We start from the raw sequence: 16644 nt of genomic DNA on the forward strand, positions 1-16644 counted from the left end.
TCAATGCAAAGAGAATGAAAATATTTGAAAATGGTGTAATAAAAGAGTAAGTCTGGACAGCACTGATTTTAATCGTCTCGGTGTATAGAATGGCCTCATTAGATTAAATCACAAAACCAAAAAATCAAACCTAATCGTGGTTGTAACATTTAACGTGTAGAATTTCCGAGGCCCAGATTCGGTACAGATAGCCTCTAGCATTTATGTAACTCCTATATGTCAGTACATGCCAGTATTGATGGAGATATTCCTTTGCTGTGTGTACTCTAACATTTATGTCGGTGTGTACTGTACACAGTACTGGTTTTCAGATGACTTACGCGCCATTTTTTGTTAATTTCGTTCCTCTATAAAGATAAAGTACTGGTAATGGATAAGAGGATTCAATGAAATTTCAATTGTTAGCCAAGTATAACCAATAACAATGCTTATAACCAAGACCATTTTATGTAATACGAAGTGGCCGTTAGCCTAGAAAATTTAGGAAATTGCATCTTGAAATTAAACGCCACACTCATCTGGTGCTGATTGACTATCTTCTTTTATTTTTAAGATCATTGTAAATATCTAGATGTGCTATGTCAGAAAATAAAACTCCTGTGTGCAGACAATAATGATTGGAATTCGGATATTTTCTCATGTTTTGATGTGACATGTCATTCTTGTAATTGGTGTTGAATCATCGCACAGCTTCTAGACCAAATTTCCCTGTTCTAGGCATATCAATATCTGGTTCATAATACATGCAAAAGATATAAGATGTGTCACCGACTCTCTTGAAGGAACACAACTCGACGTCTGAAGAAGCCGTGATATTCCCCGGTGGATTCCAATAAATTCCGTCTGACAGTCTATCCGGACACTCCTGCAGGGAATTCGAACGAGGGACAATTTATGTAATGTTGAGTATAATTACACATAACAATTATTGTACAGCACGATCATATAAATCTGATCATTTGACTTTGACTTGGTCGTGCGCAAGTAGTGAACGAAACAACTATCAATTGCGACACATAGATTAGTGGTATAGATGGGTGATCACAGCATTAATTATTCAGGAACCATCTCTGTGAGAATTGTGGACGAGCAAGGACTGGTAGAGCTGACGTAGGAATGTCACCACAAAACAATTAAGAGGGTCACTTATTGAGAATACTTACTTCCATACTTAAGACGTCACAGCGAACTGATAACATATCGCCGTCATACAGCATGAATGTGCAGTTGTCACATATAATAGCAGACTCGTTTTTAATCTTGGTGCCCTGTTTTATACAAAGATCATTATATAATCAAAGCCTGGGAGAGAAAAGAGCAGGTTTATTATAGCGGCTTACTGACTACGCATACGTGGGTTTTTATATGCAATGCGAGTAACCGGAAGTGTACCTATCTTTATTATTAGACACACAACTTACCTCTCAAGGGAAGAAAAGCGTTACAAAAACAATTTAGGGAATTACTCAAAAGAAACCAAAACAGTGTTTCAAAGTAATAATAAGAGAAATGAATAAGTTCATACAAAAACAAAACAAAACAATAGCATGATTAATCTATCACGATAGCGAGAATATTCATTCATTCATTCATTCATTCATTCATTTTATTCAGTACTTTGGCCACCGGCCTATGGTACAAATATACACTGATTATGTATGAAAAATACACATAGACACAAGAGAGATATATACAGTATACAAATATTCCATATAAGGATAAAGTATACTTTAGAGCTTGAACTAAACATCAACCTGGTTAATCAACTCAAGGTTACGCCTTTCTCTGCGTTTGAAAGCAAAAAATACAAACTTTGCAAAATAAATCACACTTTGGGAATCCAACTGCATAAGCCTCAAAAATTTCTGATATGTATGATCTCTATAAAAGTAGGTTGGTAAATATTTCTGCCGTAGATCATTATAAAGCGGGCAGACCAGACAAAATGGAACTCATCTTCTACTGCTTGAAGATCACAAAAATTACAAAGCCTACTGTGTCTAGGGATGCCCTTTGGACGATCAGTTTCAATCCTTAGCTGGTGTGCAGATGATCTCAATTTACAAAGTGACCTTCTTAACTTATTATCTTCAATGACATTCATATTTGAAAGTTAGCTTGAATTCTCTGTATGTATCGAGTTTTGAATAACGGGAAAGATCAGAGGACCACAACTGGGCATAGTTATCATGGATTCTCTCCTTAAAAATATGAAAAAATACTGTTTCATCGCCAACACCTTGGTTTAGCCATACATAGCCAAAACCATATGAAGATAGTAATTGTTTAACATTGAATGCCCAGCATTTTCGATTATTTTCTGCTTCAATATATTGGTATTTATAACACTGCTGTACAAAACGATGTTCACTCATCTTCAATATTTTAAACCAGTATTTGATGATACGAATATATCTTAAACAGTAAAGTGGGGTTCTCCCAAGTTCGCCATAAATGACTGGATTCGAAGTGCTGTCATAGAGACCAAGTACATATTTACAAAATTTACGATGTGTATTTTCTATATTCTCGGCCTTGTGAAATCCCCATAATTCACTGCCATACATTAGAATTGGTAAATTTTACAGTCAAAGATTTTGATTGAAATCTTGACATCAAGTGATTTAAATTTTGACAGAACTGTTTTAGAGCAAAAATTGCTTTACACGCTTGTTCTGCTAAAGTTTTCTGGGCCATATACCAAAGTCCGCTGGACGAGAACATGATTCCAAGGTAGCTAAAGTACGGTACAACAGATAATTTTTCGCCTTTATAGATAGAACCAATTCTCATAGTTCCTTAGGCCACCAGCTTTTCTGAAAACTACTACTTTCGTTTTACTTACATTCACTTTAAGTTTCCATTTATCTGAATATACAGACAAGTCATTTAAAAGTCTCTGTAAACCAATTGCATTGTAGCTAAACAAATAAGGTCATCAGCAAATAACAAGTAAAATAACCGCGAATACCTACATATACACCAGCAAACGTGTTTTCAAGTTGTTGACCCAGGTCATTCAAAAATAAGGCAAAAAGCATTGGGGATAAAATTGAACCCTGTTGAACTCCACAATAGCAATCAAATACTTGGGTAATACCATGTGGCGTACGTACACGTGACTTAATATTTGTATACATCGATTTAAGTGTTTTAAAAAACTCGCCATGAAGACCACATTTTATCAACTTATAAAATAACAAATAATGATTGATACGGTCAAAGGCCTTTTTAAAGTCTACAAACACACAATATAGGCGACTTTTCAATGAAAAGTACCTGTTAATAATTGTATCCAAAATAAACATATTGTCAACACAACTGTAACCCTTTCGAAAACCTGCCTGGTTTTCCAACAAGGGACAATTTTTATCGATCCATGCATTTAATCTATTAGAGATAATTGAGGAAAAAACTTTCCCCAGTAATGAAAGGAGTGTTATACCTCTATAATTGTTAACGTTCTCTCTATCACCTTTCTTATGCAATGGAACTATTAAACCCAACACCCAGTCAGACGGAAAATAACCAGCACAAAATAGTTTGTTAAATAAGAGAACAAGAAGTTCTTTGAACTTCCTTGGTGAGTGTTTTAGAATTTCTGCTGGGATGCCATCATAACCTGGTGCCTTTCCATTTTTCAAACATTTATACATTTATAATAATAATAATAATAATAATAATAATAATAATAATAATTTATTGTTCATATATATACGCTATTGCACATACAATGAAATACATCTTGGTTTTGCGAAAACAAAAGGACAGACAGTGAGATAAAAAAACAGGAAATAAAAGAAAGCAATACACAAAATAAAAGAAACAGAATTAAAAATAAACATGTTAGAATAAAAGCGCCGACTTCAGAAGTACAAGTGTAGGAACTATGAGAGACGAGATGTTTGAGCTCTCACAGTACTCGATTTACATTCATTTAACATGCGAATTGCTGTAGGGTAAAAACTGTTTAGGGACCGATTAGAACTTGACTTGATTGAACGGTAACGTTCACCAGAACGCATAAGTTGGAACAAATTGTGTGCAGGGTGGTACTGATCATTGACAATGGAGACAGACTTTTTGAGAACACGGTCCTCGTAAAGACTGTCTAGCGATGGAAGATTACAACCAATAATTTTACTGGCGGTACTGACGATCCGGTTGAGTCGTTTCCGTTCATTCATTGTGATATTGCCATACCAGACAGTGATTGCGAATGTCAAGACACTCTCAATCACTCCGCGATAGAACCTAATCAACAAGTTCTGACTAACACGAAAACTCTTCAACCTCCGCAGAAAGAATAAGCGTTGCTGGCTTTTCTTAACTATGAAATCAGTATTGGTTTCCCATTTCAAGTCAGCAGATAAGTAGACACCAAGAAATTTGAAAAATTGAACTATTTCCACTTCTGGTACCTTTTAGTAAGAGGCGTAATTTCTGATGGATTTTTACCAAAGTCCACTATTATTTCCTTTGTTTTCTTGACATTCAGTTCCAAGTTGTTATTGGAACACCATTTAACTGTATCGTCCACTTGTTTCCTATATAATGATTCATCAGATTCAATAAAACCGCCAAGGGTGGTGTCATCGGCGAATTTTACTATGAAATTGTTCTCCTCAGAACTCACAGCACAATCATGTGTAAACAAAGAATAGAGTATCGGTGACAGGTTACAACCCTGGGGTGTACCGGTGTTTAGAACGATAGAGTTTGAAAAGTTACTGCCAATTTTCACGATTGGGAGCGATTCAACAAGAAATCGAGAATCCATTTACAAATTGAGGGATTGAAATTCAAGTTGGTGAGCTTATCATATAATTTAAAAGGTGATACAGTATTAAATGCTGAACTATAGTCAATGAATAACAGCCGACAATAATTTGGAATTTTCTTATCCAGAAACTGAGAAACTTTGAAAAGTGCCCAAGATACAGCATCATCAACCGATCTATTTGTTCTATAGGCGAACTGATATGGATCTAAAGATGCAGGAATATTCGACTGAATGTATTTTCTAACAATGGTTTCTAGACATTTCATAACAGTAGATGTAAGAGCTATTGGACGATAATCATTTAAGCAAGTAACTGGTGTGCGTTTTGGTACGGGAATTATGATGGATCTTTTGAACACATTTGGAACGTGACTCGTTTTCAATGACCAGTTAAATATCACACAAGATTTCACACAGTTCATCTTTACATGATCGTAACAGGCGAGGACAAATTCCATCTGGACCAGAAGCTTTTCTCACGTTCAATGTACTTAAAGTGCGTCGAGGTCCCCCAAGCTTACTAAAGCATCAAAAGTTATGTCACTGTCAAGGTCGGAACAATCTACATCATTACAGATATTTCTTGAAAGAATGGATTAAAGTCATCAACATCTCAACAAACTTTTTAACATCTTCATAAAATACATCGGATACCTCACTGCCATAGCCAAAATTTAATAAACTGAAAAAATAATTATACCAATCTTCTTTTGAAATATTAAGTGATGGTCCAATTTTCTTGTTTCTGAGAAGTGACCAAAATTTCTTTGAATCAGAATTCGCAGCAGCATCCAACAGCAAATTCTTCTGTTTTTCTTCATATTCTGTCTTTTTCGTTGATAGCAATTTTTTGTACTCAGCTTTATTGATTTTCAATCTATCTAGTGTTTCTTTTGATCTAGTATGCCTGAATTCATTTAATGCTCTAGTCGCCTTGGCTTTAGCATCAACACAATCTTGATCATACCAAGATTCATTTACACGTGTACTCTAACATTTGTTTCGAGCAAACTGATATTCCATTTCCATCCCAGAGGCAGCTTTATACAACATATCAACAATAACGGCAATACAACCATCAAAATCATTGTTATCAAGTTTTGCAGTGAAATTATTCCCCTGGATTTCAGCTTCACCGTTCCAATAATTATCAAAATCAGCATGTTTTTCTTCCCGCCAGATGATTTTAGTCAATGAATCGATAGCATTTACCGTATTGCTAACTGCAGGGGTGGAAGTGGACCTTAATGACAAGTATTTCTGAGAACGAAGACTGAAAAGCAATGGCTGGTGATCAGATTCGATTCTATCAGCAAAATGAACCATGTCTTTCATCGTTGTGGCGTTACATAACACGTAGTCTACCACGCTACCACCTGTACCCTTTAAACATGTCAAATAACTGCTTCTGTCAGAAAAGCGACCGTTCATGATTCTAAGACCAGATGTTTTGCAAAATTCTACAAGGCATTTGCCATAATGGTTTGTACTAACATCACATGATTTTCTAGTCGGCAAAATCTCATCAGTTACGTAATCTTCATCACATGGGGATAAATGAAGTGTCATCAAAACATATGTAATCTGGGTCAGTAGCTGTTCGTGCATTGAAATCACCACAAATCAAACACTGGTGATCTGAAAACCGTTGTGAATACATTGCATATTCATTTTCAATTAAATCAAAAATAGAATCATTAGAAAATGATGAAGATCCCTGTGGCGATATATAAACAACACAAAGCAGGAGTAACATGTTGTCAGTAGTTTTGATTCTAACCCACAATAAGTCTTCTGATTTGCTTGGCAATTTGTTAATCGATAGAATGACATCACACTTGTAAAAAATCAATAAACCCCCCCCCCACAATATCTGCCAAGATGACATCGTTTTGACCTCACACTGGTGAAAGAATTGTATCCATACAACTTAAAATTATCCGAAATTGTACCCCATGTTTCTACCAGACATATTATATGAAATTGTTTGATATATTTGATAAAGTCAGGATTGTACCATTTAGATTTCAAGTTGTTCACGTTCCAACACAGAAAATAAGTAGAATTTGACGCATTACTTTTGCAATTACCACTTACTAGTGCACTGACAGTAGCCCTATTAATGAGCGGTTCATAATTATGTAATTCAACAGAATTTTCACACGTTCCGATTTCGTCCGCGTTATGTGTATTTCTTCGACCTTGGCCACACCCCTATCTTTTCTTGATCTTTATAACTTCTTCTGCTTTAGTGTCATAAGCGTAGACCTCGCCTTCGATGATCAATTTGTCGTATCTCATCGTTGCTCGCTTTCCATCAGTAAGGGCTTGATTCATAGTTGGCCATAACTTCCGTCTTTTTTCTCTCACCCTTTCCGTGAAGTCTTCTCCAACTCTCACACTGGTATCTAATGTATTCTTCAAAACTCTGGCTTGTTTCATTACTTTGACTTTGTCCTTGTAGCGACTGAATTTAGCAATAACAGGCTGTGGTTTGGCGCGAGATGTGGTTATTCTGTGTGCTCGTTCAATGTCAACATCTTCGTCAATATTCAGATTACTTTTCATAAATTCCTTTACAATTTCTTCTGTCTCTTCCCAAGTTTCGTTATAATTCTGTTCCAAGTCATAGAATAACAGGTTTACTGGCGTTCCATTCTCAATTTTATGCACGTAATTATATACTGTGCTAGAAGCATTGAAATGCTAGTATTTTTCATTATGAATTCAAATTTGTTAGGCATATCATGAAATGTGGTGTTATATTTTGCAGCTGCAGCAGAGTAAATTCACGAGCAACGATATGTATTTTTCATAAATAAACCAATAAGAAACGTGTAAAGGTTTATTTTATAACATGCCAATCATAAAATATAATTATGTTTTATTAGACAGTATGTATGATTATGCACCTCGTCACCGAGAAAAAATATCGTTACAACCGCGTCTAAAATATAGAAAACTTCGGAAAATCACCAATTTTTGAGAGCGATTTTCAAAAATATGTCACTTACGAAAAATGACAGAATTCCACCGGGTTTTCAATTTTTACAAGGTTGTCTTTCTGTTTTGAGATTTTCCGCATGTGAAGAATGTTTTCAGCCAGTTGTTGATTCCGAATCGAGCGTGATTCCAAGACAAGCAAAATCTGTCCGCATGAGCCGATGGCGGCGCTCTTCAAAAAGTGACGTTATTGCTCATTAACCTCCCCCTATAGAAAGTTATAAGGCTGTAGGAAAGTTGTTTTTTCCTACTTCTATCTATACATGTTATTTTAATGAGTAAGCAAAATTGAAACAGTAGCTTACTTGAGTTTCAACATATACAAATCGCTAAACAAATTTAAAGGGCGGGCGTTACAATATATATGTACTAGTAACATCCATTCCGAAACGATGGTCATTTTCAGCTTTCACCATGTGTGAACAGTTATATTTAATTTTGAAGAGAAAGTTCAGATATTCACATACGGCTTTCAGATCAGTTAAAACTTGCAAATTGCAAGCAAAGCGTGCATTTGTCACATTACCAGGTCTACGGTATCCACTTGATCTGCTAACACTGCGACATATCTACGAGTCTTCGATTTACCAATATACGGACCACCAACCCCATACACTTGAAAAGTTCGGATCGGAGTTAAATCTCTCATCTTATCAGGCAATTCCATTAACGCGTCAAAGCAGTCAAGCCCGTCTGTAACGACCGCATTCCATATTGCATTATTGTACACTTTTCTGACCAAGTGGTGACACTTCCATGGTTTCAATTGTATTGGTTCATCTGGGCGACCATATGCGACAGTGATAAGAGTAGTGAGAACAAAGAAAAACCTCATGGCGTCTTCTATGAGAAAAAAATCCTGCCTTCAGTGTGACTATTGAAAGCGGAAATTATGGAGTTATGTCAGATACACGGTCCATCCACAAAACGATTCTGCTAAGGGACCGTGGTCAGGCTAATCTAATATACTCGTTGTCAATTTCTACGTTTTGTCGATCTGATGCTTACGTATGCCTTGTTTAAATCCTGTGAACAAATCAAGTTTTAAAGATCTTGTTTTTTTGTTTGTGAAATACAAACATGAATATGACTTTTCCTTAGAAATAACACATGCAGTAACACACTTTGATTCTCAGTTAACACACTTTCAATGCAACCCCTGATTCTTGAGTACGAAGAAGGATGATTTAGCCCCCCCCCCCCCTTTAGTGTAGTAACATTAAACTTTGAGGTTCCAATTCCGTTATCCCTCAATATAGGTTACTGCTATGGAAACAAATGTGCCACAAGATAACATTCAAGAAGCAAATGTGTATTCGTTGATGTAATGATAATAGAAAGAAAAAATCATGAATATTTTAAACCTGTATGGCAACTTTCTACAGGTATTGATGCTAAAACGAACAGACAAGCAGAAGCATTGCTTTTGTGTTAAATGGTACTTTTCGTATCGGAATCAATTAATTCAAAGGCATCTATTTTTGTGTTTTTCAGTTTTTTTCTCAGACAACATACACACAGACACATACATACACACATACATACACACAGAGACTATAGTTTGCATACTTCTTTGCTAGATAGCATGGTAAATATTTTACTCACTCACCTTCGCTTGCACTCTTTGTTTGTGAGCACTTCGTCGACGAAAATGAGAAATCTATTTAACTCAGCTACTGGAGGAATTCGAAGGTCTTGTGTCATTTATTGACTTGTGCAAAACAAACTCCAGTTTTAACCAGCCATTCAGAAACCTAGCTCTCAAATTATGCAAATTCACCATCCTAGCATTGCGACGTACATCGAACTATAATGCGTGGAATAAAGACACACCTTTTATACACTACATTTCCAGCAAACATAGACACGTATTTTAATTTGAATTTAGGGCAAATAAAGGCAAAAAATAAAACACCAGGCATTAAATTGTCCACAAGTACTGTGTATTAATGCTTATTTTGACCTGTATAAGGATTAAAATAAACATGTTATAAATACTTAAAAGGGTTTACTAACAATTACTTGTTCGAAATAAATCTTCTTTTAATTAATGATTTACCATGAATTTCTATGTCCTAAATTTCATGCATCTAATATTTATATTTCGCATGTATTTCGGTGGCCTAAATGTATCGTGTATTCTATCTGTGTTTTACATGCACGTGTCGACTCTGAATATTCTGTGTATCACAAATCATGCATGTTCATAGGTATAGCCAAGCGTACACATGTTATTGCCTTGACTGGATGATTTTTTAGGGTGATATTTTAGAAAAAAAAGCAAAAACTGTCAGATTGTCTTTTTTGATGACAAAACACAGAATACAGATTAGAGCCTACAAGCAGAACGTGGGTTGCAAAGTAAAAGTGAATATATTTTTATGTATCTTCCTTGTTCCTTTCTTGATTTTTATCGGTAGTGAGTGGACATTTAACAATATCTTTGTATGAAGAGTGCCCGCAACGACTAGTAAAGTCACAGATATTGAGGTAGTAATATATTTGATTGAAATTTGTCTTGTTTTTAATATATGAGCTGAGTGTACACGTTGTTGTAGGCGTGTACGAAACACATCGACATAAATATTTAAGTACACACTGCAGAGTAGACACACTGCAGAGTAGTACCTCCATCAATACTGCCATTTATACTATACATAAATTGATTTTACGATAAGCCATGGGTGATTGAATGAACAAAGCCCAAAAATATATGGAATGTTGATAACAAGACCTTGAGTGTTATATGCCGAACTATTAAATTGGTTAAAGTCATTTGCCTGAAAACAAAGTTTAATACAAGCTTTGCATGATTAGTACTGGCAGCTAGCTTGTCTTTTTAACTGACTTGCTCCTTCTTTGGAGGAAGAAGAACACAATATGTAATTGCCTACCGAGCTATGCCTACGATGGTGAACATTCGATCCTACATCGAAACCATCTTAATGTCTTCTTCGACAGCAAAGCAAACCCAAAGTAAGGTAACGATGCGAAAAGTGAATTTTACAAATTACTTCTCGCATTGACAAACGATTTTACAAAATCCGACAACTGCATGGAGAATCAAACAATATTACAATAATTACGTGATTTTGGAAATTCATCATGGCAAACGTCCAACTTGAAATCTCATATGGGAATCGAAAGCAAAATGATAACTTACATACGATGTAAGAAGCAACAAAAGTTTTGTTACGGGACTTCAAAGCTAAGGAACCTTTGCTTCTGGCATCACAATCCGGTCGCACTGTACAACTTAGATATCTTCAAATTTTGACGAATAATATATTCTGATATAATTTTACTCCGATGCAAAATACGATGTTTCAAAATAATTTCGTGCAAGAATGCTGTCTTGACTCTGTTAATAAAAACCGGGAAGTGCCTTTCACAATGGTAGCTTTATTGGAAACGTTGATGCAGCCTTTGAAACTTCCGTTCTGTTGCAGCCGTTGACTAGGAAAAACGCCCATGATAGGGGACAGATGTTCTGACACTCAGACTTTTACACTTCTTTTCTGATGTAGCACTTGTGGGTGGTTTATTTAAAGCACTTGGCTTAAGAAACTGAACTTTTTCCAATATCGGTTGATCCTTTTAGGATATGAGTTAGTTCACTTTCATTCGGAGCGCAAAATACGAAATTCAAGCACTCATGGCCTGTCAGTAAATTCATCATGACAGAAGTTGCACTGCTAATGAACAGGGCGCCCGCTCTGGCCACATACGACTGTTTTGCTGACCAGGGAGTCAAAATACTGCTCGTGAATTTGCGCCTGAAGTACCCTGTAAAGACACATACACATTCTGAACATTGGATAATAAATCAAACATTTATTCTGCACACTGTTTTGCTTCACAAAGCATGCTGTTCAGGCAGTGGCAGTGTATTTTTCAAACTAGTGACAATGTTAAAAACATACTCTCAGAATTCCTGATGCGAAATCAATATTACAGAGGCATAAATAACCTCATTCTTTACATTAACGTCGCTGTCATCATCTACAGGCCAATATTTGTTGGAACAGTGCAATGGATAACTGTCCCGCTAAATGTGACTTGACCCGTAATAACAAATCATCTTCGTAAAGCTCAACTAATCGACGAGTAGCTTGGAGTTTTATGTTTTTGTGTGTTTCCTGCGTGCGCCACATTACTTGCAAGCCACAATGTCGATTTGAGATAACTTACGCGAGATTGCTTTTGTTTGTCGATTTTGTTCCTCTATAAAGATACGGAATGCAAATGGATAAGAGAATTTTATAAAATTGCAATCATTAGCCAAATATAACCTGTAAAATTTATTTTACTACAAAGACCATTTTTATGAAATACGAAGTAGCCTTAAGAAAGTTTTAGAAAGTCGCATGTTGAACACTCATCTGGTGCTGATTAACTATTTTCCTTTATTTCTAAGATCATTGAAAAAATCTAGCTTTGCTTTGTCAGGAAATAAAACTCCTGTATGCAGACAACAAAATTGTAGGAATTTGGAAATGTTTTCCTGTTTTGATGTGACATGTCATTCGTGTGATTGGTGTTTAATCATCGTACAGCTTGACAAAAAATTATGATGTTATGGGCATATCAATGTCTGGTTCATTCATACATGCAAAAGTAAAAAAACTGCGTCAGCGTCTCTCTTGAAGGCACAGAACCCGGCGTCTGAAGAAAACGTCATATTCCCTGGTGGATTCCAATAAATTCCGTCTGATAGTCGCTCAGGACGCTCCTGCAAGGAACAATGGGCAATTTATGTAATGTTGAGTATAATTTCACAGAACAATGATATATACAGCACGATCATACTCTGATCTTTAGAGTCTTTGGTCATGTACAAGTAAGTTAATGCTGAATATGGTAATTTCAATGTTTTGTGCACAGATGATATCTTTATCAAGTATGGGTCTGAACGAAATAGCTGAAGTGTGTTTCCCTTTGGCAGTTATGTTACATTACTCGTGGTTGGCAAATTTCTTCTGGATGGCTGTTGTCAGTTTTGATTTGTGTCGAACATTTCGATCGATAAACAAATCGCTGTTCGTGAAACAAAATACCAAACGGCTGGTTTCTTACTGCCTTTTTGGTTGGTTGATGCCTGCTTTTATTGTGTCATTTTGTATTTTGCTAGACCTGAGCAAGTTGAAAAATTTTCGCATTGGCTACGGTGAGGATGGGGTATGTTGGATTCGTAGACGCCAAGCACTCATTGCGTTTTTTATCAGCCCTGTTATCGCTATCGTCATGTTCTATACAATATGCTTTTCAATTGCTGTGCATTACACTGGAACAGGCACACTGAAGACGAGACAGAATCGATGGAGGAAATATTTTGCTGTATGTGCGAAGATATTCGTCATTGCAGGCTGTGTTTGGAGTCAATCTCTGGTTGAAGTATTTAAGCAATAATGCACCCCCTCCCGGCTCATAATGGACGAAAGCAAACTTTGCACGACATAATGTACGAGGCGAAGCCGAGTACATTATGGAGTGCAAAGTTTGCTTGAGTCCATTATGGGCCGGGAGGGGATGCATTATTGCTATTATTTTATAGTTTTGGCAATGCCAGTGAATTTGTAGTTGTAGAAAACGAATAAAAAAGGAAATTTTAACTGAGTTTGAAGCCAGTGAGCGTCGTCCAGCATGATCGGCCCTGACTCTGTACATATTACATGCACTCCACACTGCACAGCACGTGCACTGCACGCACGTTCATCAGCACAAAAAATGACCAGCACTTTCACGGTTCATTTGAATTGAAAAACGATGTATTTTCGAAGGAAATGAAAAGTAACTGCATCCCTACCGTCTATATCAAACTTGAAACATCACCTTTAAATATCATGCCATTCAAAAAATCGATACGGTGAAATGCCAGAGATGAAGAAAACGGAATGTTCATGCATCGACATCACAGTATGATCAGCGAGCTGCATGCCATGGTATCAGCTGATCAATACGATCTTTATTATGTCGCTAGTGGTACAGCAAGAGCATTCATTGCAAACGATATCAACAGAGTTCAACATTGTTATTCAAATATTTATATTTCAATAATATTGTGTCTATAAATTTAATTTTCGATGGCTCCTTGAGAAGAGCTATTTTATTTCGGCGAACGACAGAACTTGACGTAAACGGATGCTTGAAACGTACAGTTGACAAACATTACTAGAGGGTTTCGGTACCGTCGCGATATCGAGAACAAGGCAAGGTAAAATCACAGACATGGAGAAAAAAACGATGAATGAAAGTTGTCTCCGATTACAGTCAGTGCATCAGAATTAGGTGGCCGAGATGTTAGATCAACGGAGAGTCCACGGTCGTCATGATTGTTGGTAGTAGCTGACCTTGGACCGAGACTTTGAATGGCTCCGTAGTAATTTCCGTAGACACTTCCGGTCAAGGTTGATGACAGCAAGCTGCCGTTGTTGGCCCGTTTACGGCTGGTTCGAGTAGCCTTTCACGCTTGCATCGTTTACATGGCCACTGACATACATAATATGCCATGTGTCAAACCCAGTATCGTCTAGGAGTTTGCAAACGTACTGAGTTCTGTTTCACCCATACGGCAACGAAGCGAACCATGTTGTAAACAAACGTAGTAGTACAACCAGCGTATCGGACGGGGACTGCATGCTGAGCGCCAGCCAGACAGACGGCAAGTGCGTGCGTGAGGACTCAAAAAATGTAATAAATCGTACAGTAAGACATTATTATCAATATTGTGAACCATTGTCAAGATTTATAGTTTTGTGTATTACATGGTTTATCCGATATTTTCCCCTCCTTTTAAATGCGCAGTCCTTTTTTTCGTTTTCCAAAAAAACTTGCTCGCTGTGGGGCCGCAATGCTGAATAATGGAATACATTATCAGTATAATGTATGGATATGACGTCACAAAATTCACTGGTATTGACAAAGCTATAACTATACTGTGATATGACATCTTGAGTATTATATTCAATATGACCAACTCAAGATTTCATTATCCATAAATACTTCAACCAGAGAAAGACTCGATGTCCTGTGCAAACAGTCACCCTTAGTGATTGGAAAATCAAACCAGCATCAGTCGAGTTTGAATAACCTTATATTGCTTTGTTTTCTTTGCAAAGTTCTGGCAAGAAGTGACTTGTCATCTACGGATGGTTGACAAATTACTCATTAGTGTACGTGCACATAATCAGCAAAGTAAGCAGCTATGTAGACATCCATGCTGTAAATTGATTTTGCATTTAGCAAGCCACGTCTTTATCTTCAAAGCAATACGTGTTTCGTTTCAGTCAACTGCAGACACGTTCACACATACATCGGCATGCACGTTTACATAAAACTTATCTGTGGTAAGAAGAACGTGATATAGCAATAGCTGATTACGACATGGGTATACCTGGTATAATATCGTACAATACGCTGCTGAATATAGGTAGTTTTCAAGCTTCATTTCTCGTCTTATTCACTGCTCTTTTGAATTTAAATAAAGTCGCCATCGATGTCATAAATCTGTAGGTATGTTGTTCGGAGACGACAAATACTTTAAGTGTAAGTTTTAAAAACTGTGATATAAAGTGAAACATCGCTATTAGGTATAGTAGTGAGAAAACGAAGGCCCTGTGACACAAGGCACACAAAGACCGACCATAGCTACCAGCCACAAAAACACGTTTGTGACAATACATACGTATGGCGTCACGTTTCCATTAAACTTATCTAGGTAAGAAGAACCTGGTAAAGGAATCGCTGGTTTCACGATATTGGAATCAGATTAAATGTAGTTGTGATACTTGTAATTATATCATACAATACACTGATGATTAAAGGTACTTTTAAAGCTTATTTAAATTTCTGAACCAATAAATTCCCATCGATTTCCTAAATCTGTGAGTATATATACGTTTTTAATTGGTGTCCCCTTTACATAATATAAAATAAGACGACAAATACTTTAAGCGGGTGTTGGAAACTGTCATGAAGTGAAACATCGCTATCCGGTATGGCAGTTTTAATAGAACCACCATGTTTCATATTATAATCATAATAACCTCTTTTTGATGTATTCTTTGTCCTGCTGAATTCATCAGCTTCTGTGTGTCTTCATAGAAGGTGGCCTGCAACTAAGGAATATATATTCGAACTCTCATATTTGTACAATTCTTTTCTGGTCTTCCACTTATGGGGGTGTCTCGTTTTATGCTCTTACAGTAAGAAAAGCTTTTAAAGTGAGCACGATTTTCAGCTTTCTAGTTTTCCGACAATTTAAATTTTTCTTTAGATTTAACAAAGGGATTGGTAACGTTTTTAATTATCATTTCACTAGTAACAAACTTAACACAGCCACTGACCCCAGATTTTTATTATTGATATGGTTAGGGCACGGCTGAAGGTTTCATTGAAGAAAGTTCCAGCAAAAGTTTAAGGCCTTCACTTCGAGGCGCATACTATTGTAATTAGACTTTTTTTGTACAGCAGCTATACACAGTTAAAACAGGCGTGGGTCGTAATTGTGAATTGACAGAACACCATGACAGGCTCTGGCAACGGTTTCCTGGATATATAATTATCGTGAGTATTATCAGTGCTGCCGTTTTAAGTTAACCATGCTGCTCGGTAAACGCGTTAATACCAACAATTACCTTTCATTTATGACTTTTAACTTCCTCTAAGTTATCGTCTTTTGACGAAAATGTTTTCTGCTATTAATTGAAATATATCATTTCTACTTTAGTACAATTACGAAAGACTTGCCAAGATGAGAAATTAATACCCAGATATCACCGAATGCCTCTTTTGCAAAGCAAGCAAGTAGGATAATAATTTTCAACAATTATATTGTATATTGTCTTTTCTCGTTTGTA

The 16644-nt window shown here is 36.5% G+C and overlaps 1 protein-coding gene across 1 annotated transcript; it reads right to left on the minus strand.

Annotated features, from left to right (window-relative positions):
* Positions 1-581: 581 nt before the first annotated feature.
* On the minus strand, positions 582-9501 carry LOC139123904 (uncharacterized). Its single transcript, XM_070690056.1, has 4 exons — positions 9396-9501; positions 8313-8629; positions 1164-1268; positions 582-865 (listed from the first exon to the last, which is right to left on the minus strand). The coding sequence occupies exons 2-4, from the start codon at positions 8619-8621 to the stop codon at positions 680-682; spliced, it is 600 nt and encodes a 199-aa protein (XP_070546157.1). The 5' UTR covers positions 8622-8629; positions 9396-9501; the 3' UTR covers positions 582-679.
* Between the last annotated feature and the right edge of the window lie 7143 nt (positions 9502-16644).

This window comes from Ptychodera flava (assembly GCF_041260155.1).
Source record: "Ptychodera flava strain L36383 chromosome 23 unlocalized genomic scaffold, AS_Pfla_20210202 Scaffold_23__1_contigs__length_28996876_pilon, whole genome shotgun sequence".
Taxonomy (NCBI): domain Eukaryota; kingdom Metazoa; phylum Hemichordata; class Enteropneusta; family Ptychoderidae; genus Ptychodera; species Ptychodera flava.

Bases quoted from the DNA above. Each gene is read 5' to 3' on its own strand.
- LOC139123904 (XM_070690056.1), bottom strand. From the start codon at position 8,621: ATGAGGTTTTTCTTTGTTCTCACTACTCTTATCACTGTCGCATATGGT. The intron at 1,269-8,312 runs GTAATGTGACAA...TGTATAAAACAG, and splicing joins AAGTGGATACCGTAGACCTG to GGCACCAAGATTAAAAACGA. The intron at 866-1,163 runs GTAAGTATTCTC...AATTCCCTGCAG, and splicing joins GTGACGTCTTAAGTATGGAA to GAGTGTCCGGATAGACTGTC.